This window comes from Seriola dumerili, unplaced genomic scaffold (assembly GCF_002260705.1).
Source record: "Seriola dumerili isolate Sdu_G_001 unplaced genomic scaffold, Sdu_1.0 BDQW01000219.1, whole genome shotgun sequence".
NCBI lineage: Eukaryota > Metazoa > Chordata > Actinopteri > Carangiformes > Carangidae > Seriola > Seriola dumerili.
This window is the reverse complement of record NW_019174474.1, coordinates 4,859,913-4,884,002: the sequence shown is the minus strand read 5'-3', so window position 1 is coordinate 4,884,002 and position 24,090 is coordinate 4,859,913. Positions and strand designations below refer to the sequence as shown.

The 24,090-nt window shown below is 41.9% G+C and overlaps 3 protein-coding genes across 3 annotated transcripts; 1 reads left to right on the top strand and 2 right to left on the bottom strand.

Moving 5' to 3' along the window:
- Positions 1 to 160: 160 nt before the first annotated feature.
- On the bottom strand, positions 161 to 5,821 carry LOC111228642 (fibroleukin-like). The gene is made up of 3 exons (XM_022754636.1): positions 5,513 to 5,821; positions 3,291 to 3,355; positions 161 to 1,083 (listed from the first exon to the last, which is right to left on the bottom strand). The coding sequence occupies exons 1-3, from the start codon at positions 5,819 to 5,821 to the stop codon at positions 387 to 389; spliced, it is 1,071 nt and encodes a 356-aa protein (XP_022610357.1). The 3' UTR covers positions 161 to 386.
- A 4,218-nt stretch (positions 5,822 to 10,039) lies between these two features.
- LOC111228641 (round spermatid basic protein 1-like) lies at positions 10,040 to 20,585 on the top strand. Its single transcript, XM_022754635.1, has 8 exons — positions 10,040 to 11,655; positions 11,918 to 12,037; positions 12,528 to 13,216; positions 17,243 to 17,380; positions 17,516 to 17,658; positions 17,863 to 18,030; positions 18,240 to 18,351; positions 18,861 to 20,585. The coding sequence occupies exons 1-8, from the start codon at positions 11,166 to 11,168 to the stop codon at positions 20,583 to 20,585; spliced, it is 3,585 nt and encodes a 1,194-aa protein (XP_022610356.1). The 5' UTR covers positions 10,040 to 11,165.
- Positions 20,586 to 22,650: 2,065 nt separating this feature from the next.
- On the bottom strand, positions 22,651 to 23,763 carry LOC111228705 (transmembrane protein 60-like). Its single transcript, XM_022754718.1, has 2 exons — positions 23,602 to 23,763; positions 22,651 to 23,350 (listed from the first exon to the last, which is right to left on the bottom strand). Exon 2 carries the CDS (start codon positions 23,221 to 23,223, stop codon positions 22,819 to 22,821), a length of 405 nt encoding a protein of 134 aa, XP_022610439.1. The 5' UTR covers positions 23,224 to 23,350; positions 23,602 to 23,763; the 3' UTR covers positions 22,651 to 22,818.
- Positions 23,764 to 24,090: the final 327 nt, after the last annotated feature.

Genomic DNA, 24,090 nt, shown 5'->3' with positions numbered 1-24,090 from the left:
AGATTCAGACTAGAAAAATAACAAGAGGATTTCTCTCTGTCGTCACTGAACAAATCCCACTCATAAAAACAAAAATAACAACGTTATGATATATTAATATTAAACGGTTATTTAAAAAAAAAAAAGATACTATGTAACAAGGACTACAGCCTTAACTATGTACATCCTCAGTTATTGTCATTAACTTGTATACAAACCAGTAGGCTATTGCAAAATCAGCCACCACAAGGCGGCAGTATTGTGTAAATGGTGAACAACAACTGTGTGGAGATTATGATAGGTTTTATTAAAACTGAAAGGGGCACCTCAGGAGCTTATGGTTTGAGTTAGCAGTTACACCCTTTGTGTTTATTTTGTTTTCAAACATGCCCAGACAGACTCGCAGCTCATGGTGCAAAGCCTTTTGGTCTGATCATCATCCTGACAGTTTTAAAAGACCGTCTGTCACTGGTGGGGTAATACTCTGTCGATATATTATGCCACGTCCCCCAGAAAATCCCATCCCGGACTCCAGTGTACGTTCCCACGTAGTATCTCCCGTTGAGGTTTGCAGCCATGCAGGCATCAAACCACCAGCCGGAGCTGTAGTAGGCCCCGCAGTTCCCGGAAGGATAGCGGTCGTTGTCCCTGTCCGGGGTGGTGAACGGCCTGTTGTTGTGATCATAAGTTTTGCTGAAGCGGAGAGCATCACCCGCGGTACCAGAGTAACCTCCTACTGTCAGCCTGTAGCGCAGACGCTCACTTGCCACCTTGAACTGCTCGTACTCTGCATACTCCATCACTGCGTCAAAATCCTCCAGCTCCACCCGCAGCACCATGTCCCTGTCCCGGGTCAGCAGGTGGATCATATTGTTACCCAGCCAAAACTCTCCTCCGTCCAGCTCCCCGAAGCCTGATCGGTACTCAGCCCAGGTGCGGTTGAAGCTCACGCTGCCGTCCAGACGGCGCTGCACGAGGGTCCATCCTCCTCCACCCAGCTCCATGTCACAGAACACTGGGAAGGCTTTGCTACGGATGTCAGGGGTCACTTGGTACACTCCGCTTTTTGTTTCTCCTCGGAGCAGGTGGTCTGAGCAGTCTCTCTTCACCGTGGTGACTGCAGAAAAGGGAAATTGGAAGAAAAGGATTATGAAAACTTTTTTTTGTCTCAAATTCCTCCAAAAGCAAACTAGCCCTTCTTCATGGAGGAAATGAACTAACTAAAGTCCTGCTTCTTCTCATATGATGCAGGTGAAATTATCACTGCAGCTGGGATGCAGCCCTGAAATGTGTTGGGTGAGGTCACAAGTGCAACAGGTCAGTACAGAACTACTTTTCCACCATAAAAGATTGAGTGTTTTTGGAGCCTTTCTAGGTGTACCTCCACACTAGATACACGTATAGAATTTTGAATTTAAAAAAAGTAAGTAGTAAAGATCAAATGAGTTCACTGTTTTGATTAAACACAGGTGTACAGTGTGATGTAGTCTGTAAAGAATGAGTTGAACAAATGGGATATGGGAATCTTCTTGACCTACATCTGTTACTGCATGATTAGCAGGCTGTTAGTTGTTAGATTGATTCATATGCAGTGTTTGAGCTCAAGTGTCAAACTCATAAACTCAAACTCAAGAATCCATAAGATTGATTTGATGATAAATTATTCACTTACTGTAAGACAGCTGCACTGAAAGAGGTTTTTAAGCAGTTAGTCTATGCATACTTGTGGTTTTATCCCTCACACACACATTATGCACAAGTATGCAAATTCCTCCTTTGACAAATAATAGCTGTGATGTATAGCACAAAGATGATCTCACACACCACATAATTATATTATGATTCTTTACATGAGAGTCATTAGAGCTTACATGTGAGCCTCTTACTGAAAATCCTTTCAGCTCCGGTTATACCCATTTGCCTTTTTAGTGAGAAATGCAATGAAAGCACTTATAATACTAATGCACAGCAGTTCTTTAGTCGTTTTCTCTCAGCCTAATTATTGCGATGTAATGTGACAAGAAGACAGCAGATTTTTGTGATGGAATTTCATTGTGAAGTTCAATATGCCTTTTCTCTTTCCTTTTCAAGCTATAATTCATTTGTATTTATCTATTTTGTGCAGTGAATATTAATAGCCTACATAAAGCAAGATTAAAATCAAATCAGTGTTATTTGCTACCATACATCGTATGCACACAAAGACAAAACTTGATCTGCTCTGTGACAGCATGAAATAATTTGTCTTGCCTTTAAATGGTATCCGTGTTGGCAGTTTGCGGTCAGGCCTGTTGCCTCCCTGGTTGTACTCAGGGTGCTCTTTTGGACGCCTGTCCAGTGATGGTCCATTTGGACTCAAGCTGTTATTGAGGAAAGCAGCCACCTGGTTGATTTTCACACGCAGCTCACGTGTACTGGGAGTGGAAGACTCAGCAGCCGAGGGCTTGAGGCCAGAGGTGGCAGGGGTTGTTGACCTGAAGTCAGTTTGTGCACTGGGGGAAGGGACTGGAATCATCATTTTCCCTGGATCTGGAGTTTGTTTGGGCGCTGTTTCCTCCACATTGTGAAGTATCTTAGCTTGTAAGCCGGTGTCAGTATTAGAAGCTAGATTTAGCTTTGTGGATCCTGGAGTGGTGCTAGGGATAACACTTGGGAGGATCCCACGGATGATTTTGTTTGGTCTTGTTGTCATTGGGATCGATGATGGTTGACCGGCTGTTTGTGGCCTCAGATCAGACGTAATCCTGCTGTTTGGGCTCATCGTGAAGCCTTCAGGGAGAGTGTGAAGGAGAGGGAAGGGTCGAGTCTCCAGGCTGCTGGAAGTCTTTGCACCCAGAGTGACAGCAGTCTGTTTTATGGGACCAGATGTAGGTGGCATGTCAGTTTGAGAATTTTGGATGCCATCTGAAGTAGTCCCGCTGATATGAGGAGGATCTAAATCTGCTTTGGTCTTTGGGCTTGGCTTTAGTTGCACTGCTGGTTTTAGCCTTTGAACAGATGTTGCTCCTGGCTTGAAAGTAGGTCTAATTGGTGGTCTATGTCCAGGGGGAGGCCTTGGTTTGGATGTTTTGTTGGATTCTGCCTCAGGGATTTCATCAGGCACAGATTTTGGGTTGGGATTATGCATTTGGCCAGGCTGAGGTGTTTTAAGGCCCTGATTTGTTTGTGGTGCTTGGCCAGGTTTAGGGTTCAAATTTGGTTTAGTCTTTTGGCCTGTTGTGGGCTCTGGATGTTTTTGGTAAGGTTCATGGCCAGGTTTAGGGTTTTGGTTAAGAATAAGAATTTTCTGGCTGGGTTCAGGCTTTTGATCAGGGGGTATATTAATATGATCAAGTGTAAGCTTTTGTCCAAGTGTTGAGACTTGGTTAGATTTAGGCTCAGGAGAAGTATTTTCGTAAGAATTTCCCATTAATTCTGTTACAGACTTTTGGTTATCACTTTCAGATTCAGGCTCTTGAACAGGTGTGAAATATTGGTTAGGTTCAGACCTTTGATCAGGTTTTGTTTTTTCTTCACTTTTTGGCTTTTTCTCAGGGTTTTGCTTTTGCTCAGGCTTGTTGGTTTTGAGAGGATGATGCAGCTTTTTCTTGTGTTTGGAGTTTTGATGAACAGTTGTGATTTCAACAGATTCAGGCTCTCGGCCAGTCAGAGGATCTGTATCAGAACCGGTTGTGTTTACAGTTACAGGTCTTTGATGAGATCTAGGTCTCTGGACAGGAGGTATAGACTTCTGATGAGATTTTGGCTTTTGATCATATAAATTGTTCTGAACAGTTGTACGGTCTTGGTCATGCTTAGGTATTGGTTTGTTTTTCAAATTTTGATCAGTAGTTAAATTATCAGGTGATACTCTCTGGTCAGGTTTTGGAATTTGGACCTGCTGAGGGTCTTTGCCAGGTTTGGGTTTCTGGTCAGCTGCGGGTTTTTGGTGAGAAGGCCTCTGCTTTTGGTTGTGTTTTGTTTGTTTACGGTCATTCTTAGGATTTTTTAGTTTTCGGTCTGCTTCAGGCTTCATTCCAGGTTTATACTTTTCACCGGGCTTTGCTCCTCGGCCTGGTAGAGGTTTCAAGACCATCTTGGTGTTTGAGCCGATGTTCGTTTTAGCTGTCCAACGGCTGCCATCTGCAACTCCTGGGAATGTAGTTGTGTACAAATTCTGACTGGGAGTAGTGGTGGTTGTAGTTGCTGTAGTTGAGCTAACTTGATCCTGGAAGCCTGGACTTGGACTTGGACTAGTTGTAGAGGTGAACCTAGTGGTGGTACTGGTTATCTGTTGTCCGGGGCCACCCAATGACATTATTGTGGCTGTTGTTGACCTACTTGTGGCCCTAAAGCCTGCCTCTGCATCGGGGTGTGGGTGCTCAGAAATGCCAGCTGCTACACCTTCTGTGCTTAGGGTTAGTAGTCCATTAGCAGCTACCGTCATCCCTTGAGTGACATCTGGTATCAAATGTGAACTGGACAAAGGAGGAGATGGAAGAGATGACGTAAGGCTTGTAGCTTCGTTTGAGTCCATGGAGTCATGTCTCGGAGCTAAACTTATGGAGGACTGAGGAGTCGGGCTGATTGAAACAAAGTCTGTCCTTTCAGTTGCTTTGTTGGATGTTAATTCTCCATCACTGTCTCTCTGTACACTCTGGACCCCTTTTTCTCCTTCTGTTTTGATCTCCTTGCCTGTCTCCCTGTCCTTCTCCTCCCCCTTATCCTCTTTTACAGTTTTCTCTTTTCCTGCATGCCTGATGCTTTCAGTCTGTTTTGGTTTCTCATTATTTCGCTCCCCTTTTATTCCGTTTTCTATTTTCTTTTTCCTGTCCTCCTTGTGCTGCTCCTGCTCCTTATTTATATGCTCATCATGGTCCTCAGACATCTTTGTTCCATCACTCCCCCTGTCTTCTTCAGTTCGGGTCTTTTCGTCTGTTTCCTTTGTTTCATCTCGCCACACGTGATGGTCACTTTCTTCTGTTTTTTCCTTATTTTTTATATTAGTGGTCGTCTCTCTTTCTTTTCCATTCTCCAAGTTATCGTCTGGATCTCCCTTTGAATCCCATTTTCTACCTTTTTCTTTATTTCTTTCTGTCTCTGTCTCTCTGTTATTTTTTTCAACCGTCTCTCTCGTCATATCCACTATTCTCTCATTTCCACCAGCAGTTGGCTTCTCTAACTGCCCCAATTCGTCCTTTCCTTTTGCCCCCTCTGTCTGAGTTTTTCCGTCTTTTTCTGCCACTTCTTTTAAGGTTTCTGCTTTCTCATTTTCTTTTATGACCCCTTCATCGCTCTCTCTTTCTGCTTCCCATTTCTTTCTCTCTCTCTCTTCCAGAATTGTTCCTTTTTCTGAATCAGTGTTACCATCTCCTTCCATAATCTTTTCCACTTTAACACTGTCTGTTCCACACTCCTGTCTAAAATCTTTTAGTCTGTCAGGATTTCTCTCATTCGCCCAGTTACTCTCATCCTCAGGTCCATCTGTACCTTCATTCAGTTTCACATGCTCACTTTCTCTTTGCCTTCCACACTCTCTCTCAGTTTGGCTTACTGTACAATCTGCACACATCTTCCTCAGTTGATCCACATTGTCCTTCAGCTTCTGCAGATCCGTCATGATCTTCTCCAGCTCTCCGAGCTGCTTTGGCAAATGAACAGTCAGCGGTGGCAGACTGAAGAGGTAGGGGCATGTGTTCTCATCCTGCCCCTCTCTGCACAGCCCCTCAATTTGCAGAGTTGCAGTGCAGGGCCCAAATCCCTTAGCCCCCAGGAGGTCTCCTTCACCAGAGTCTGCTGTGGTCCAAGAGAGGCTCAAAAAGGCCAGCAGGGTCCCACATACGCACAGTGCTGTTAACCTCATCGCGTCCTGAGAGTAAATAGTGAAAGGAGAGACAGGAGAGAGTGTAAAAAAGATCCACTTCAGTTTGTGAAGCACAGTGACAGTGAGAGGAGGAGGTAAGGTGGGAGGGAGAAGAGGAGGGAGGGGGAACTGATAGAGCTGCTTAGTGAAAAGCAAGTCCGTGAGAGAAATGAGGAGCGAGACGCTTTGAGAGGGAAACAGGTGAAAAAAAAAAAAAAAAAAAACAGAGCGAGAGGAGGATTGTGAGGATGTACCTCTCAGTAGATGGTGTCTGAGATAGTAGATGATAAGCATGACGCGTGAGGAAATTGTCAAATATTTCTACTTCATAATATAAGCAGAATTAGTCGTAACACTTAGAAATCAGTCATGAAAAGCCACAAAATGTGAGAGCTACAGAAAGTATGTCTTCTTGTAATCCTATTATTACATTCCAATTTATCTTGCTCCTAATCACATCGTGTAATGAAGACCATTTGTAATGCATTCTCACTCCATGCTGTAATGATAAGTATATCATGGTCTTCAGTATGCATATGTGTCACAGTTGCTTTGGCAGGCGCTTCCCAAGCTTCCTGTCAGTGGGTCCTCAAACATGTGAAGGGCAGATGCGACAGGTCAAAATATGCATTTGATATGAATAAAATATTGGCTACTGGGGCAGAGCCAAGAGTTTGTTCCTCAGATTTGTAAGGACATATTTCATTTTACTGTAAGCTGTGTGGTTTTGTTCAGATTCTGAATAATGGAAGTCAGGAATGTCATATTTATCCGAGAAGGCCGCTTGATTCAAATGCATTTCCAGGGGAGAGAAATTTCTCATGTGCTATTGACTGTATTTGGACAGTACTAATCCTTGACAAGTGTAGAGAATCAGTGAGGCAATCTCTGGGTGGAGAGGCTAATCTCACTGTGTACAGACTGTACGTTCATCTAAGATTGGGGCTTTTAGCTAAGTCATTGTGTCCACATATAGTCAGAAAAAAAAGAAAGAGAGAAAACAGAGTCACATGAACTAAATGAGGCATCTGCTTGGCAGGGAGTTTAGATAATGAGGCTTTAGTTTCTCAGACCCGGGGTGTAAATGTCAGTCCCACCACAGGATATGAGATATGAGTGATAGCATGCAATGCCTGTGTTTGATGTTTCTGAAAATTGTCCATTTTTGATGCTTGTTAGACCACTTAAATTGTCTTATTTTTAGACTGTGATGAAACTGGACCCCTGTGTATTTTTGTCTCTTTCACTGGATGTTTGCTCTGACTGCACGAAGCTGGAGAGATTTCTCAGCTGTCCTTTAATAATGACAAAGGAAACCATTTGTTTAGTGAGAACACTGTGGGAATCATCACATTAGAGATGAAAAATGAGTTCAGGTGGAGGAAAAAAGGCTTAATAACATCTTGTAAGAGCATTTTTGAAATGATGAAGTTTGAAATTGAGTTCAGTTCAATTTTTCACTTCAGAAAATAAGCTTTATTATGCTTCAACTAAACTATAAAGGCTACTAGACCTATTTAGGCCTTGTAGCCTGTGCATACATACAGTATGTAGTAGCTATCTATCCAACTCTCCTCTATATGACTTTACATTTCAAGTTGAACCCTTCCTCCTTCCTCTTTATGAATGCAGCTATGAGCTCATTTGACATTTGATGACTGTTGGCAGGATAAAAGCCAGGAATAAGAATCCTTTCACCTTTCACTGTCTCTTCAGTACTTCAACACTTACACTGGGAAATAGTGTGAGAGAAATGTTTACACTCTCAAGAGACTTCTGTCTGAGCACTAGGCTGTATTGATTTATTATTATAGAGCCACATCTTTTACAACACAGCCAAGCATAAATCTCAGACAGTCGCTGCTTTACCGCCGCAAGCTAACCTGATGCACAGGTTTCATGAAGAATGAAAATGATTAGAAGTTAGAAAACGTTTGATCAAGGTTAATAGGGTTGATTCATTTGATAGTCAATCTAAATGAATCCTTTCGGTCCTCCACAGCTGCAGAGTACAGCCAGGAGCTCTATTATTCCCAATAATACCCTCACTCCTGGCTTTACCCATTTATGGACAGCAGGGTTTTTTCTCCTCAAGGTGCCCTCTTGGGATACAGTGTTTTGAATTCCCCTAGTGAGCTGGCTTGGCCCACTCTCTGTCCTGGATTTTGTAAACATTGTGGTTTTTTCCATACAGACTAAAACAAACATCTGACCATCAGTCTAGCTTTGCTGCCTGGGCTTCCTGGCAGACCACTTCATCTCCATCCACTTTGGGCAGAGGAGCCATTGTCGTCGGTCAAGTCTTTTATGTACATAAGTGTCCCATTTCCAACTGAACTTGAGTGAACCCAACAACTGTCATGGTGCAGCACCAGCCTCTTGTAACACCCCACTCAGTCTGCCTGCCTGAAGGTATGAACCTACCTTGAAAATATTACTCACTGTTTGAATGCTGAGAACAAATAAACATGTTCATTTAGCAAAACAGTTACGTGATACAACACCTGCCTTAATCCTGTGGATCAATGTGTATCCATTTAAAATTAAAGTATCACTGTGTCCTACTTATCAAACACGCACAGACACACTCACACACACACATCCATATTCACATTAATGCTTCAGTAACTGATTCATTCCTTTGCCATGTGTGAGAATGTTTTTCATCGGTCAGTTGACTGATAGCGAGTCTTAAAAAATGAAACAATCAAGTGTCCCTCACATCTGGGCTGGATTTCCTACAGCTAGCCAACACCAGATAACGTCAGGTCAATTTGTTTCTATTCCAAAAGCCTGGACTTCATTAAGACCTTGTTTGAAATTTGTATTTAAGAATCCTTGTCCTGATGAAGGATATGAAAAGCAGGCAAAACATGGGAACAGGTTATCTGCTGCTGTCACCTTCTGCCCAACGGGACTGAGCTCTGAGGTGAAAGGGGACATTTTTGAGACCCTGGTATGCATGAGAAATAAACAGGTATTTTTCAGTGACAGAAGAGGTTATTTTACATTTTTAAAGTTTTTTTTAATAGTTAACTTTCTATAAAGGCGTTAAATTGAAGCTGTTTTGTTTTCCATCATATCACCGTACTATATCTGTTTCTAAATGGATTTGCACTGTATTTTGTATATTTCCCAGCTGTGGTTAATAGAAACCATTCATAGTACACAGTGCGGACTAGATGGGGATGGACAGAAAGGTTTGACTGAGTGTTTTGCAAAAACTCCAGTTTGTTGACCTTTCCTTTTGTTTGTACCAATTCTACAATAATATTTAGAGGAGACTTTATGCCGATAATTAATTAGAATGACAACTTGTTGTATTTTCCAGAATACTAAAAGTTTTACTTGCCACACTGCCACACTGGAAAAAGTACATTACAAGTAAAAGTCCTGCATTGAAAATGCGAAACTCATAGGCTAAGTATTATTACCAAAATCTACTTAAAGTATCACAAGTAAAAGTACTCTGTGCAGAAATGTATTACTGAAACAGTTATTTGTACGTGGTGTTGTAGGTGGTTAAGATGGAGCCAGTTATTATGATTTCATACGCTGTTTTATATTTTATCATATGTTGGGGAGGTAAATACATCTTTTATCTGCAATCTAGCTAAAGTTGTTAAATGTGATGGAGTAAAAACTACAATATTTCTCCCTGAACTGTTGTGGAGTAAAAGTATGAAGTGGCATATAATGGAAAAAAACACAAGTAAAGTACTAGTGCTTTAAATTTGTATTTGAATTGTAAATGTACTATCCACCTCTGCTGAAGCTGCAGGATTACTCTCTGTGCACTGCCTCGTTTTACGGGAACCAAAAATAACCTTTACTTTATTATCCTACTAACTGTGTCTTCTTCTCTATAGCAACTGTTTAAGTGTCAGAGCTCACTTTAACATTCACCCAATGAACAATTTGGGTCAAAAGAAATAAACAAAGCTCATTTTAGAGTAAGCCAATGTCAGCACTCATGAACACTGTGTACACTACCTTTCCAATCTCTCTGGCAGATTAAAACTTCTACTTTAGTGGCCGCAGATTCAGATGAGAGCAACATATAAATGGATGTGGAGAGAGAGAGAGAGGACCATTTGACAAGGAGAAATGTAATTTTCCACATTTTTGCAGGATTTGTTTCTGTTTTCTGTCATAACAAATAGATAGCTTTCATCCAGTGTTAGTATTTCATGAAAGACAGCATTAGGGCATCCTATTGAAAATTTAATCACATAATGTTGACATTTAATGAATAATAGTACTTAGATCTTGGATGTAATAAAAATTTGTCTTGTTGTGTAATAGAAGAGCAAATACAATTTCAACCAACACCTCCCAACATTTGTGTGAGCAGGAGCTTTAGTGACACAGATGCCAGGATCAGCGAACGTGATGATTTTCACGGAGGAAAAAATGCTTGTCAATATATTTCCATCACTATACTGCCACCTAGAGACATGTTAAGAAATATCGCAGAATAAACAGAGACTATATTTCTGCAACTGATGAATCCATAAGAAAACTTTGATAAACACTGTGTAATGGTAAGAAATGGAAACGAGACAATATATTGTCACAAAAGGTCTGCAGATCTTTTGGATAAATAAAATGGTATGTTCTTATAAAATTGGTGGTTATGTAATTGGTTATTGGTTGGTTAATTATTTACAACCCTGTATATAAGAGTTTTTCCCATTTTCAGCCATTTTAAAATAGTCTATGACAAGATTAAAAAAAAAAAAAAATTCAAAAACTTTTGCAATAGACCAGCTATTTTTGATAAAAACACAAAATGCAAATTAGGTGTAGTAGTACATGTATCAGCTATGTTTTCTTCGATGTAATTTTCAATTAACAGCGTATTTTGTTGTTTATGACAGTTGTAACAGTGCAGCCATCACATCATTATCACAATCGGAACAATTCATTTTCGCTACTGGACTTAGCTTTCTCGACTCGACTAGAGGACTAATATTAATAACTCGACGTCTGTGATTACATTGTTTGGTCAAAATAATCAAGCGATTAAAGTAACATTTCCACCATTTTCCGTCACGTTTGAGGACTGAAACTGTCCAGCAAAGCCAAAACTCACAAAGAAACGGGGATCATAAATGCCTCCTCTGTGAGTAGCAGGCCACCTCTCTTATATTCACGGAAATGTTGCAGGTAGTGTCTGCAAAAGGTATAATACAGTACAGCTCTTCGTCCTGCAGGCTGTAAATAACACCCCTGTCCGTCGCTCTCCGTCCTCCATGCGTCTGACGCAGTTCGCCAAGCCCCGCCCCCGGCCTGGCTCTCACGCACCACTTACGTCCGACCGTAAAAAATAGAAACTTCCAAGATGGCCGAGTCCGTGGACTCCATGCATTTCGCAGCAAACAGCAAAACAAATTCCCCCAAACCCCTGATAGCCAAGCGGCCGCCGGAGAGCCGACCGCAGTCTTCCAGCGACATTTACCCACCGCCCCCCAAGAAGGTCCGGGTGGAGGAGAAGGGCCTGAAGCACAGGAAACTGAACGGAGAGGTGTGCGCAGGGGAAAAACACAACGGGAAGCAGAGTTGTGGGAGCCCAGCGAAATGGAGTTTCGGCCCGGCCAAGGCGAGCCACTCCGCCGCCGCCGCGGGGCCAGCGACTCCCGCTCGGAAAATCTTCAAAATCAGCAACTTCCTCGCATCGCCTCTCAAAGTGAAGAAGGCGAAAGAGAAACGGCACAAGGAGAAGGAGAAAGGCGGTGAAGCGCAGCGGAGCTCCGCCGCGGGTGTGGAGAGAGTGAGCCCAGCTAGCTGCCATACAAAGACCGAGAACGGCGACGTGAAAATGCTACAGAAAGGTAGGACAGCACAGCCAGCCCGCTCACCCCATGACTGTGTTCAACCAGGTTACCATCTAATTAAAAAGCCTACTACTCCTTATACTGTAATAAAATGATTTATTGAATTATTACATAATTTGCTCTACCGCAGGCCCCAGTATTTATTAGGCCCAGATGGGGATTTATACACGTGGAAATGTTTGTTCATCAGTAATGTCTCTCGACTTGAATATAACAGCATTTCACTTTACCCTGTCTCTTTTTTCTCCTCTACTCTCAGATCATCGTGTGAAGGAGAAAGACAGAGAGAAGAAGAAGAATAAAGAGTGGAAGAATCATAAATTGCCACCTGTACATGACATTGCAAGAGAAAACGGAGAAGTGATTTCTTCACAGAAAGGTAGGAATCAGACATAACATTGATCAGCTGGGGTGAAAAGTGATTTTTCATTATTCTGGGATAACTTTGAATTACATTAGCTTCTTTAAAATGTTTTACCCACATACAGTTTTAGAGGTGTGACTTAGAGATCCAACTTTGCTCTTGTATTAGTAGAAAACATGTCAAATCAGAGCAGATGCATCCAGTTTGATTAAATACCTAATATTAAACAGTATGTCAGAATGTGTGAAGGAAATGTGATGTTTTTTAGAGAGAGAATTTAAAGTTTGTGCAAAGTAGAAATATTAAACACGCATTAATTTACAGGTACATTAAAACATAGCCAAATGTCCTTAATTTTACGCAAAGTTGAAGTTCAGGTGTAACCCCAACTATATTAAATTGTTATTTGAAATCTCCATGTCAGCTACAAGTTATAGGTTTTTAATGATGCACAACATAGTACCTGATCTGTAAAAAAAAAAAAAAATCTTATCCTCTCTCACAGAGTCTAAGGAGAAACCCAAAGCTGGTTCAGAGGAAGACCTCCTGCTGAAGAAACTCAAGAAGAAGAAGAAAAAGAAGCACAAAGATGGGGAGCGGGTGAAGGAGAGGTACAGCCCACCCAAAATGTATCATCGCTCATGCCAGACGGTGTGTTCAGGAGTGTCTCTGGGTCTGCCTGAATTCCTCAGTCGAATTAATGGGAACAACAGCATCGATGGCAGCGGTCTACTCCACACCACCACTGCTCCACAACAACACCATCAGGATCCTCCTGTCACTGCTGCTACCTCCACCTCTATCTCCTCCATGGTCAGGGACAGGCTGGGCTACAACTCCCTGCTCCACTGCACTCCAGCGCCAGGCTTGCCCGGTCTAGAGTTTGGTCATCTGATCCACATCGAGCAGCAGGCCAACGGAGGAGCGTCTGTGGTGCACGCCTACAGTGAGCAGCTCTCCTCTCTGTCTCCGGCTGAGATACAGCGCTTCGCCCAGGAGTTTGTGACCCTCTCATTCAGTGAGGACGAGGCCCAGGCTGCCTGTTTTGTGATGGGTATCATCCATGGAGCAGCGTCCTACCTCCCAGACTTCCTGGACTACTTCTCCTACAAGTTCCCCAACGCACCAGTGAAGATGGAGGTGCTTGGGAAGAAGGACATAGAGACCACAACCATGGTCAACTTCCACTCTCAGGTGAGATTACGGTTTTGTATTGTATGAAGGCTTTGTGTGCTAGAGCGTGCTGAACTATCCACTTTGTTTTTGTGTAGTTTCAGTTTGTTGTCAGGAGGTGTGAGCAGCACAGATTCAACTGTCACAAGCTGAAACTGCACATCAACAGTTTCTTAAAGTTTTAAGGTACATCAGTCTTTATCCAGACTGTTTATGGGTAGATCTGTTCACGCTGCAATGGACCATCTTTACTCCTGTGTTCAAAGTGTTTCAGCATCCAGGTTCTCTTGTGGAGCTGTAAGCCCCAATGGTGTGTGTCACGTCATCTGTTGTCACATATGATTGGTTTCTAGAAAAGCTCGAGTGGCTTGATAGTGACTATGACACTTTCAGTTGGAGTTGTGCTTTCATGTCAGCCTCTGAAGGTTGTCCTGTAGAAAGTTTAATTATATATGAGTTCAAAAATGTTATTGTATGCTTTGTAGAAGTGACAGCAACTGGGTCTGCATTCACAGACAGTTGCTTCCACTTGATTTTTTTTCAGGATTTTTTTTTGTTATCGTTTCTGATTTGTTTTTCTTTTTTATTACTTTCCTTTCATACTGAATAGATAAGAAAATGTCTTTGACCCTCTTTTATTTTCTAATTTGACAAGATATAAAAAGGATTTTGCCATTTACAGATCATAAAATTATATTATGAATACAAGTGAAGACTGCTCAGTCTGAGATAAATAGTGTTTTTATAAAGCATTTATCTTCGATTGTTTGTAGAAATAACCTTTCATAAAATAGTTTAGTTTCAACAGAAACCTCCAGTTTTACATTCAGAGTTAGTGTTTCCCACCTGTGCATGTGTTAGAAATATATTAACATCAACTCTCATAATGAGGCACAAATATCTGTAGAAGTACCAGGACCTTGCTTTTTAAATTATTTATCAATAATTACTGAGCATCTATTTATAACTGCCGTAAACGGCTGCATCCTTACAGTTGCTGCACCTTGCTAGACATGAATAAGAAGTCTTATTCACCTGAGACAGCTGTTTGTTAAATTATATTTTTCAAATTTAAAATAAGGATGTTAACGTTTACTAAAAATCTAATTATGTTCAATTTGAAATTATGAAGCCACAGTGGCGAGTGCTCCTCGAGTTAAGTGAGTGATAGAATCATGACTGCGTTCGCTGTTACACTGACATGATGTGTCAGAATCACAGAGTTTCTACCGGCACTAAGCTTACACGTGGGAGTAATAGCTACATTATTACATGTATTTTATTGCCCAGCTTGGTTCAGTAGCCTGAAATATGCGCTTTTTAATAACACAGCATAGTTTTATCTCAGTGTTTTGTTCCTCCGGGATGTGTGTCCCAGACCCCGGGGGTCTTCAGTTCTCACTTTGAGAATCACCATTTTAGAGCTTCTCAGACAGTGTCTTGTGATGCAGCAGCATGTTTTGACTTTGCTGTTTTTCTTTTTAAACAATTTTTATTAAAGTTTTTGTATGGTAAATAAAGTCAAATACACTTGACCTGACAGCAACAAAATTTATAGATGGTTGTTATCCAGGGCAAATGTTTTCACTGTTTCTCTAATGTTCAAACGTCAAAGGCATTCAGTGGGCTGGAGGTCTGCAGAGACAATGAAGAGGTGTCTAGTCAATCCTTTGAACGTCACCCATTCCAGAGTGGATGAAATATGAATTGGTTTCAAAGTGCAAACTTTTCTTCATCTGTTAAAAGACTTTTCTTGTAGGCTTCTTGGGATTATTTGACCTATGGTGACATTTAGACTTGGGAGTCTTGAAAGAAGTGGTTTGGAAATTACTCTGCCTCAGTAAGGCTCTTCAGACATTATTATGAACAACTGCCTTTTTTCACAGTTAACACCTTGGCAGTAGTCAAGTAAACACTTACAGGGCAATATCAATTGAGTCGGTATCTGGAGTCAAAAGACAAACACAAACTCTTGTTCCCACTGTCGTTATCACATCTCCTACTTGCAGTGTGATGCAGCTCTTAATACAGATCATACAGTTTTTCATATTCATACTCTGTACTGTTTTGCTGGTAATTCATAACTTTTGTTACATAGTAACACTGATTTGCCTGTAGAGTTTTGTTTGTAGTAACATAGTAATACTGTAACATGGATGCACCATTTGGTGCAGTTTGTTTTTGGTCATGGTTTGAAAATTATAACGCAGCTCATACCGTGCACTCATGGGTGGCATCGTCAATTGTACCTCCTGTCATTTTACATGTAAGACATGTCACTATTTTGCTGTGTATGTATACACAGTAGAGTAAAGTTGTAATGTTCGCAATTTGGCTTATTGAATAATATCAAATACAGAAAACTACAGCAATAAACTAGGATGGCACTCAGTAGAGTGCATTTCTCCGCCAAGGCCAAACAATCCTGAGAAATTGGACTGGCACGAAAATGTAATGGTTTCTTCCGTGGTCCATTCCCCATGCCCCCGCCAAGTTTGGTATAAATTGGTTTCAGTACTTTTAACGTAATCCTGCCGACAAACAAACAGACACAGGTGAAAATCATAACCTCCTTGGCAGAGGTAATGAGAACAAAAAATGCATACAAGTACACAGTCAGTGCCACTGTTGTCGTCATCACTAATCTAGAAAAGGCCTCAAGAAGAAGAAAAAGCCAGAGATCGGTGGACACCATGTCACATGCAACTTATGAACCAAATTACATTTTGTTTTAAAAGCCCGTAAATTATGAAGAAAAGGAACTCGTATTTCTTTCAGTGCCACCTCAAGGAAGGTAAAACCTCCGTCAAGAAGGAAACAGATTAAAGTCAATATGCTGAGAGTCTTGTAAGATGACCTCAGCTTTCTGTTTTTAATATGTATATTGCACATATACAGTGTACAATAAAATTAAATTAACACATTTCTGACCAAAAACAGAACATTATAAACTTTGTAAAGGTAGATGTTATAGCAGGGCTGTCGTATTGTGTTGCATTAGATTGTAGAGGTGTACCTAACGACGTGATCATTGAGTGTATATTAATATTGTATATATACGTCATGTTTTTTTTACTACTTAATCAATTTTAAAAATTTTCCAATTTATTCTTATGAGTTATATCTTAATACCACGTAATTAGAGGTACAAGTGGTGGACACAAGCTCAAGTCATTGCCTTCACTTACACACAATAAAGGTACATCTTCAGAACAGTACATTACATTATTACAATATAACACATAATGTGCAGACGTCCGCCAAGGCCACCAGATCGGATTATTATCTGGATCTATACCACATTGTACAAACTCATAGATGTCAACGCCATAAATATGTTAGATCTGTATATTATTTCCGGAGTGTGAGGAAAGTAAGGAAAGTGATTAAAAAAATTCATGGATCAGCCTATTTGACCAGATTGGCACCTAAATTTAACGGGTTCTTCTCTGGCCCTTGTCCCATACATCCCCCAAGTTTGGTGCAAATCAGTGCAGCACTTCTTGTGTAGTCCTGCTGATAAACAAACAAACCAACAAACAGACGGGTGAAAATGTAACCCTCTTGGCACAGTTAACTAAATGTTCAAAATGATCATAGAGGTCCCCAGAGAATCCCCTTCACAATGTTGAAGTGGACACATTCACTCAGCTGAACCCTTGATGATTGTTTTCTAGATTTGACAGTATAATCCACAATAACTGAAAATTTCAGTTGGTTTTTCACTAATTTCTCTGCAAGACAGTCTTTCATTCCTCAGAGTGACGGTAGCTGGTGTTGTTGACTGCTGTGTTGAGATTTGCCTCCCATGATGACTACTACTCTACTTACGACCTAAATCTTAGTATTTAAGGCTCTGTTAATGCTGATGGTACTCTTAATGAGTGCTTTATTTAAGGTTGGTGCACACTAATGTTATGTGTTATGTAAGAGTTTTGAGTGGCAGTAGACTACATGTTGTTTTTGTTGTAGATTTATTATAGTTAGATTTATTGATACCTGTTGGATGAGAGTCTAATGTGTTTCCTCTGCGGTCCCCTGCTGCAGGTGAAGCGGACATATTCCCAGGGAACATACCGTGCTGGGGCCATGCGGCAGGTCAGTCTGGTCGGGGCTGTAGATGAAGAGGTCGGAGACTATTTCCCAGAGTTCATCAGCATGTTACAGGAATCTCCTTTCCTGGAGGTTAGTGTTTTTATCATGTTTGTGTAAGTATTCACCCCTACAGCCGGAGGATGTGTGAACATCTGCCTTACTTTTCCCTGTGTATGGCTGTGAGTCATTATGTAACTTGAAGTTTCTCACCCTGTGTTTTTGCAGCGGACTCTTCCCTGGGGAACGTTTTCCAGTCTGCGGCTGCAGAGCCCCACTGAGAGTGACGACGGCCCCATCATGTGGGTCAGACCTGGAGAACAGATGATCCCTTTGGCGGACATGCCAAAGTCACCCTTCAAAAGGAAAAGGTGTGTGTAGATATTTAGTCTGTAAATGTGTACCAGTGCACAGGTGTTCTCGTCTCACCAGCTTCTTCAATTAGTTTCAAGTAGAGCTGACATAGCAAAACCACATCTTTAGTAAACATTTTATCTCTTACCTGCACATGCTATGTACATGTACTTTATCATGCCTTGAACTTGTACTGACTGTTGTAAATAAATATATTTTAGGTCCACCAATGAGATAAAGAACCTGCAGTATCTACCCAGAGCCAGTGAGCCCCGGGAGATGCTGTTTGAGGACCGGACAAGAGCCCATGCTGATCATATTGGTCAGGGGTTCGAGAGACAGACTACTGCTGCTGTAGGGGTGCTGAAGGCTGTACGCTGCGGAGAAGAGTGAGTACACAGTGGGGTCTTTTTCACTCACTCACACACTTTTGCATAAAATATAACCTGACTTCTGTGTTACCCAGAACACACTGGTAAAGCAATAACAAAGCAATAAAAACAAATGTCTGAGAAACACAGTTTGTGTTGCTGGTTGTTTGTTGTGTTCAGATTTTAACTCAGACCAATGAAACAGGACTTTGTTTATGCCATTACAGCAGTGACGCTCCTGCCCGGATCACCAAAGATGTTGTGTGTTTCCACGCTGGAGATTTCCCAGATGTGGTCATGAGACTACAGCTGGACCTCCATGAACCCCCGCTGTCTCAGGTGGATCAGATGCAGCTGTTTTTAAGTTAAAAAGCACAGATAAACCCAAAGTTAGATTGTGATCATAGTGCAGCAATTAGCAGCTAAAAAGAGAGATATCCCTGACAGGAGCGAAATATTGGCCTTACAGTCGCCATGTGACCAGAAATACTACAAATGTTGCTCCATGTTTGCTGCATCTGTAAAGTCAACTTTATACTAATGTTTGTCATTTTTAATATGTCAGTGTTGTGCTTATAGCTTGTTGCATAGTCCCCAAGTGGCCAATAAAACAAGTAATGCAGCTTTAAATGCAAAAGAAAAGCCAGAGCTTTTCTCTGACATGCCACATACTATATTCTCTGGGTAATGTATTTGGAGGAGAGGAATTCTCCAGTATAATACTGTTAGGCCGTGAAGTACATTAGTTGTTCTTTTCTTCTACCATGCAATAATTAAAATATTTCCACATTTGCTCATTTGATTGTGGAATTACTGAATCTCATGTTTTCCTGTCACTGCCCCCACAGTGTGTACAGTGGATCGATGATGCCAAGCTGAACCAGCTACGGAGGGAGGGGATCCGATACGCCCGTATCCAGCTCTACCACGATGACATCTACTTCATCCCCAGAGGAGTTGTCCACCAGTTCAAGACTGTGTCTGCTGTCTGCAGTCTGGCTTGGCACATCCGACTCAAACAGTATCACCAACATGAAGAGAAGGAAGAGGAGGAGGAGGAGGAGGAGGAAGACGTGAAGGGAGAGAAGTGTACACATACAGAAGTCACACTTCATGTCAAAGAGGAGCAGGAAGACGAGGAGGTAGAAAGGAAGGAGTGTCACCCTGCTGTACATACAGTGACGAAGCTGGAGGAAGAGGACAACGAGGGAGGGGAGGGGCCGCTCTCACAAACTCCGACACAGATTTTCAAGGAGGAAGCGCAAGAGAACAGAGTCGACATGAAGGAGTTGTCAACAGCACATTCTGTACCTTTTGTCAAGAAGGAGAGAGACGAAGGTCTACTCGCCCATACACTAATGGAACCCAAAGCCGAGGAAGATGAGAAAGAGGAAGGTAAGGGAGCGGGAGATAGAGGTGCAGACACATGCCAGACACTGCAGAAGGGCCATGAGGAGGGTGAAGTGGATAGTGCATCCTTTAAGACACTACAGCACATTAGGAAGGAGAATGATGTGGAGGAAGAGAGGCAGCAAAAGACGACTCTGCCAGGTCAAGGTCTAAAAGAGAAAACTAAAGATAGTATAACAACCACTTATAACCCACCACCAATCAAAAAGGATAAGGACAAAGGAAAAAGAGAAAAAGATGAAAGAGAAAGGCCTAAGGACAAGAAGGACAAGGATAGGAGTAAAGAGAAGGAGAGGGATAAAAAGGAAAGGGGGAAAGAAAAGGATAGAGAGAAGGACAGGATGAGAGAGCAGGAGAAAGTTAAGGGCGAGGGAGGAAGAGAGGGTAGTACATCGATGCAGCCTTTGCCACAGATAAGGAAAAAAGAGGACGAGGAGCGGACAAGAGAGGGCAGTACAGCCTCTCAAACTTCCCTGCCTGCTCAGAGAGATGAGAAGTGGGCCAAGGAGTGGGACTCAAAGACACAACCCCATGTCAAGAGAGAGAGGGAGCATGATAAAGACAGGGGAGGCACACAGGCAGCATCTCACTTGCGGCCAGACAAAGAGGAGGCTCGAGATGCCTGCTCGCATAAACACAAGTCTTCACATGGGAAGAAGGAGAAGAGCGGCAACAGGGAGGGGAAAGAGAGCAACACGTCAAGTACGCAGGGAGTGCAGGCAAAGTCAGGGAGAGAGGACGGGAAGACGGGCACCCCCAAACCTTCGAACATTCAGGTTAAGAAAGACGGGAAGAAGGATAAGGACGTCAGCAGTAAGGACGAAAGGAAGAAGTCTTCTTCTGGTCCTACACCACCAGAACACAAGCCACCACGGACACTCATCACCTTTGACCTCTTTAAGCCGATGGAGGCTCACCAAACTCTCGCCCTTTCCTTCACAGACAGTAGACCTAAGACCCACCAACACAGTGACTCTCGAGGTTCTTCCTCTAAGCCTGGATCTGACAGTCGGACAGTTGTGCCCTCTAAAGGACCAAAAGTAAAGGACTCAGTGCAGGGAAAACCTGCCACACCCCTACAGGACACTCGGCCCCAGCAGCACTCGTTAAAACAGCCCTTGAAAACACACACACCCCAAACACAGAAGGACTTCTTACTATGAATGTCTTGATGTCTAGTCTTCTTTTTTTACTGTACAACTTACGCCAAGGCTTTGTTGAAATATTTGAAAATGCATCCTTCCTTCAGACATGAACTGTTCTTTCTAATTTGTAATAGATGAGCGGGTGCATTCCATTACTTTGCAGACACAGCCGCATTACTCGAGTGAAATAATGAAACGAGGATGCACTCTCCAAGTATTTTAACAGTGCCTAAGAATGTAAGCTAAGTAGCTCACTTCACGTTTGTTAGCGATTGTATGTAGGCTCTATACAAAATGTTATGTGACCCGTGTGTCAGTGCCTGTGCACTACTTAGCTTCGCTCTTAAAGCACCTATTTTAGGTACTGGACTAGCCAATCTGAAAACAACCATCCTTACTCCCTGCTGTAGGAATGACCAACATTCACTGTTTGGAACATGTCAGCAAGTCACAGAGCTCCTGCTGAAATCCTCTCATTGCCATGTTGCTTTAGTCGATGGGGTTTGTTGATTTATAACACTCCAAATTCGGAGCAAGTAGTTGTTTTCAGACTGGACTTTGTTTGACTCACACAGGGCTGTAAATGATACTGTATGTACCAAAACTGTACAGTATAGATGTTATTAGCACCAATGTGAGAAAATGTATACAGAAATTGCATATATTTTTTGTAAGACAAGTTTTATTTTCCATAGAACTTATTTATATCATTTACTGTCTGTTTTTATTTGAAACCAATGTATGTGAAAATTTTGTTGTAAATACATTTTATTTCCTAAGATAAGACTTGGTAGTGTGATTTATACTCTGATCAGAACCTCTCAATAAATGGTTCAAAATATTGACTTAGTCGATGTTAATGTCTCTCCTGCATTTCATACCATCAAGCCTTCAATAGTTGTCTTTTCAGTTACTTCAGCAGCTTGGGTTTAGAGATGACAATGTTGGTCCAACACTGAAAACTTCAGGATTGATTGCCTTGTCTTTGATTACCACTCCATCACTTCAGTCCAAGACAAGATATCTGTAGATGTTCCCAGATATCTGATGCTTAGATTACTAATGTGCTAAATATCACTGTTAACTTGCTGACTGCAAGCAAGTTAAAATGGCCATGGTAGCATGTCATGCTGGAATATGCCTTTCACATCAGATTATTTTGACTTGTCGTAGAGGTAAAGCGCAGGTTTTACTAATAACAGGCCAACCACAGCTAAATAGTACAGTGAAAATAGGTTGCACTTATTGTAAGTCATTGGAAAAAAAGTGTCTGCCATATTAATAAAGAATGAAGTGCAGCTCAAGCTTAACAGATGTTGAGGCATGACAAAGCACAGTTTACAATGATGACACTTGAATCTGACAGTGTTGAGCTGTGTTTAACAAGGTGAGTCTGATGTCCTAAAATTGCCACAGTTCAGAGGATAAACCCTGTTGATTTAGGGAACAGCATGGCCTTTTCATCCAGGAGAATTATGTATATAGTTTGCATTCACAAGGATGTAATCTTTTTTTTTTTTTTACATGAAAATTTGTCTTTGAACAATGCAAAGGACATTTTTAATCCATTCAGTTAAAGAAAGTTCTGAATTCACATTCAAATTGTGTCAACAGAGGGACATCCTGGGATGGGTACTGAGCAGAAATATAGAAGTGAGATTGCTTACTGCATTACAGAAATGCTCAAATAGTGATATACTGTGCAACAGTGATTCCACAAACAGGTATATGGTGTGCATGCTAGTGCAGATCTCATACTGTAAATACACTGCTAGTGTCAGTGTCACACAGACACCACATTGGACACTGCATGTGTGTGTACATACAGGGTGTGTGCTCTCTCCGTAGAAGTGAAGAGGTGACATGTAAACCAACATTTAATGAAGCGTAAAACCGGTCATCATTTCTTTTTCTACTGTTACCCAAAATCAAGCCAGAAGGCAATAATGTGAATGCCAAAACAATGTACTGCATTTCTCATATTTAAAACCTGTTTCCCACACTGTGTAGAACTCACTGGGGCCTGCTTTGTTGGCAACCTTCTGAAGCTTATAACAGAAAAGGTGAATTTCATAATGACATCGACAAAGAAACAGTGTTTAATGTGGATCAGTCATGTATGGCTGATACACAGTCTGCTTAATAAGGTCAGTGTCATTTCTGATACCAATCCAGTGGATCAGATCGGTGAATTCATAGCTAGAGATGCTTCAGTATAAAAAGTTTTTGTCCTGATTTGGCCCTTTCTGGTTCAGTCCCTCCTGTAGTGGAAAACACTGTGTCCCAGCTCCACCAGCGCCCCACCCAGCAGCACCCACAGAGGGACACACACCACGCTGACCCACATGTTGGTGAACCTCTCCAGGCGGGAGCACAGTGTCAGACAGAAGGCCAGCTTCAGCAGCAGGGCTGTCAGATACCACAGCCTCCTCTTTAGGCTCTGCTCGCCGTCCCTGGGGTCAAAGTCTGGCTTGCAGCGCCCTGCCATCTTCACTATCAGCATGAGGATTAGGATGGTGTCAAAGGTCCAGACAGGGAGGAAGATGAGGAACCAGTTCCAGTGGATCTTGGAGTCCAGTTTGAGGACCAGCATGATGAGGAAGATTAGGGCAAAGATCCAGGAAAGGAGCACTCGCTGGGCCAGGGACATCTTCATCTACAGAGGACTGGCACAGAGCCAGTATCATCCACACCCAGAGAGACTGAGGAGAGGACTGAGGACCACAGCGAAGGTGACTGACACACACACACACACACTCACTCACACACACTCACACAGTGATCTGAAACACCAAAAAATAACTCATTATTCTCTGATGGATGTGATGCGCCATTAATGAACACATGACAGAAAATAAGAATCAACTCTGATCATACATCAAGACTCCTACCACCGGTGTTTATGCTTTTCATAACTAGCGTCGATGAATTCTATTTCCATTTGCCATTAGTGCAGACCTGAAGCTACTGTCTGTTAGCAAGCTGAAGCTAACTTATGAAACCCAAATGAAAACATTGTTGAAAGATGCCTTACCACGTTCCCCAGGAGAGTCAACCTGTTTTCTTAAAACAGAAGTTTGAAAGACAAACTCTTCACCAACAACACCAATGTCGACACATTAATACAAACAGTTTAGTTTTCACGGCGAGGAGTACAGTTTTGTTAGCTTTAGCTCACAGCTTTAGCTGCAGTAACAGCAAGGATTCCGGTAGGGATTTTCAAAACAAAAGCATGTCTTTAATCGACAGTCATATTTTATTTTGATAGATGACCGCAATGAGTCCGGTACATTTCAAAACAAAAGCAGGATTCTCTCACTTGACGTCTTTTATTTTGATAGATAACTGCAGGACTGTAGCTGCTATTGAGGACACTGTGTTCGGTTAGAGAACTCAAGGATCACTTATTTGATTTTTCCTCATGACAACTGAACAACTCCAAGATGCGGCTGAAAGTTCTGGTAGAAAATCTAATATGTCTATAATATGAGAGTTTTCGTTTCTGAATGAAAAGCTTACGCAT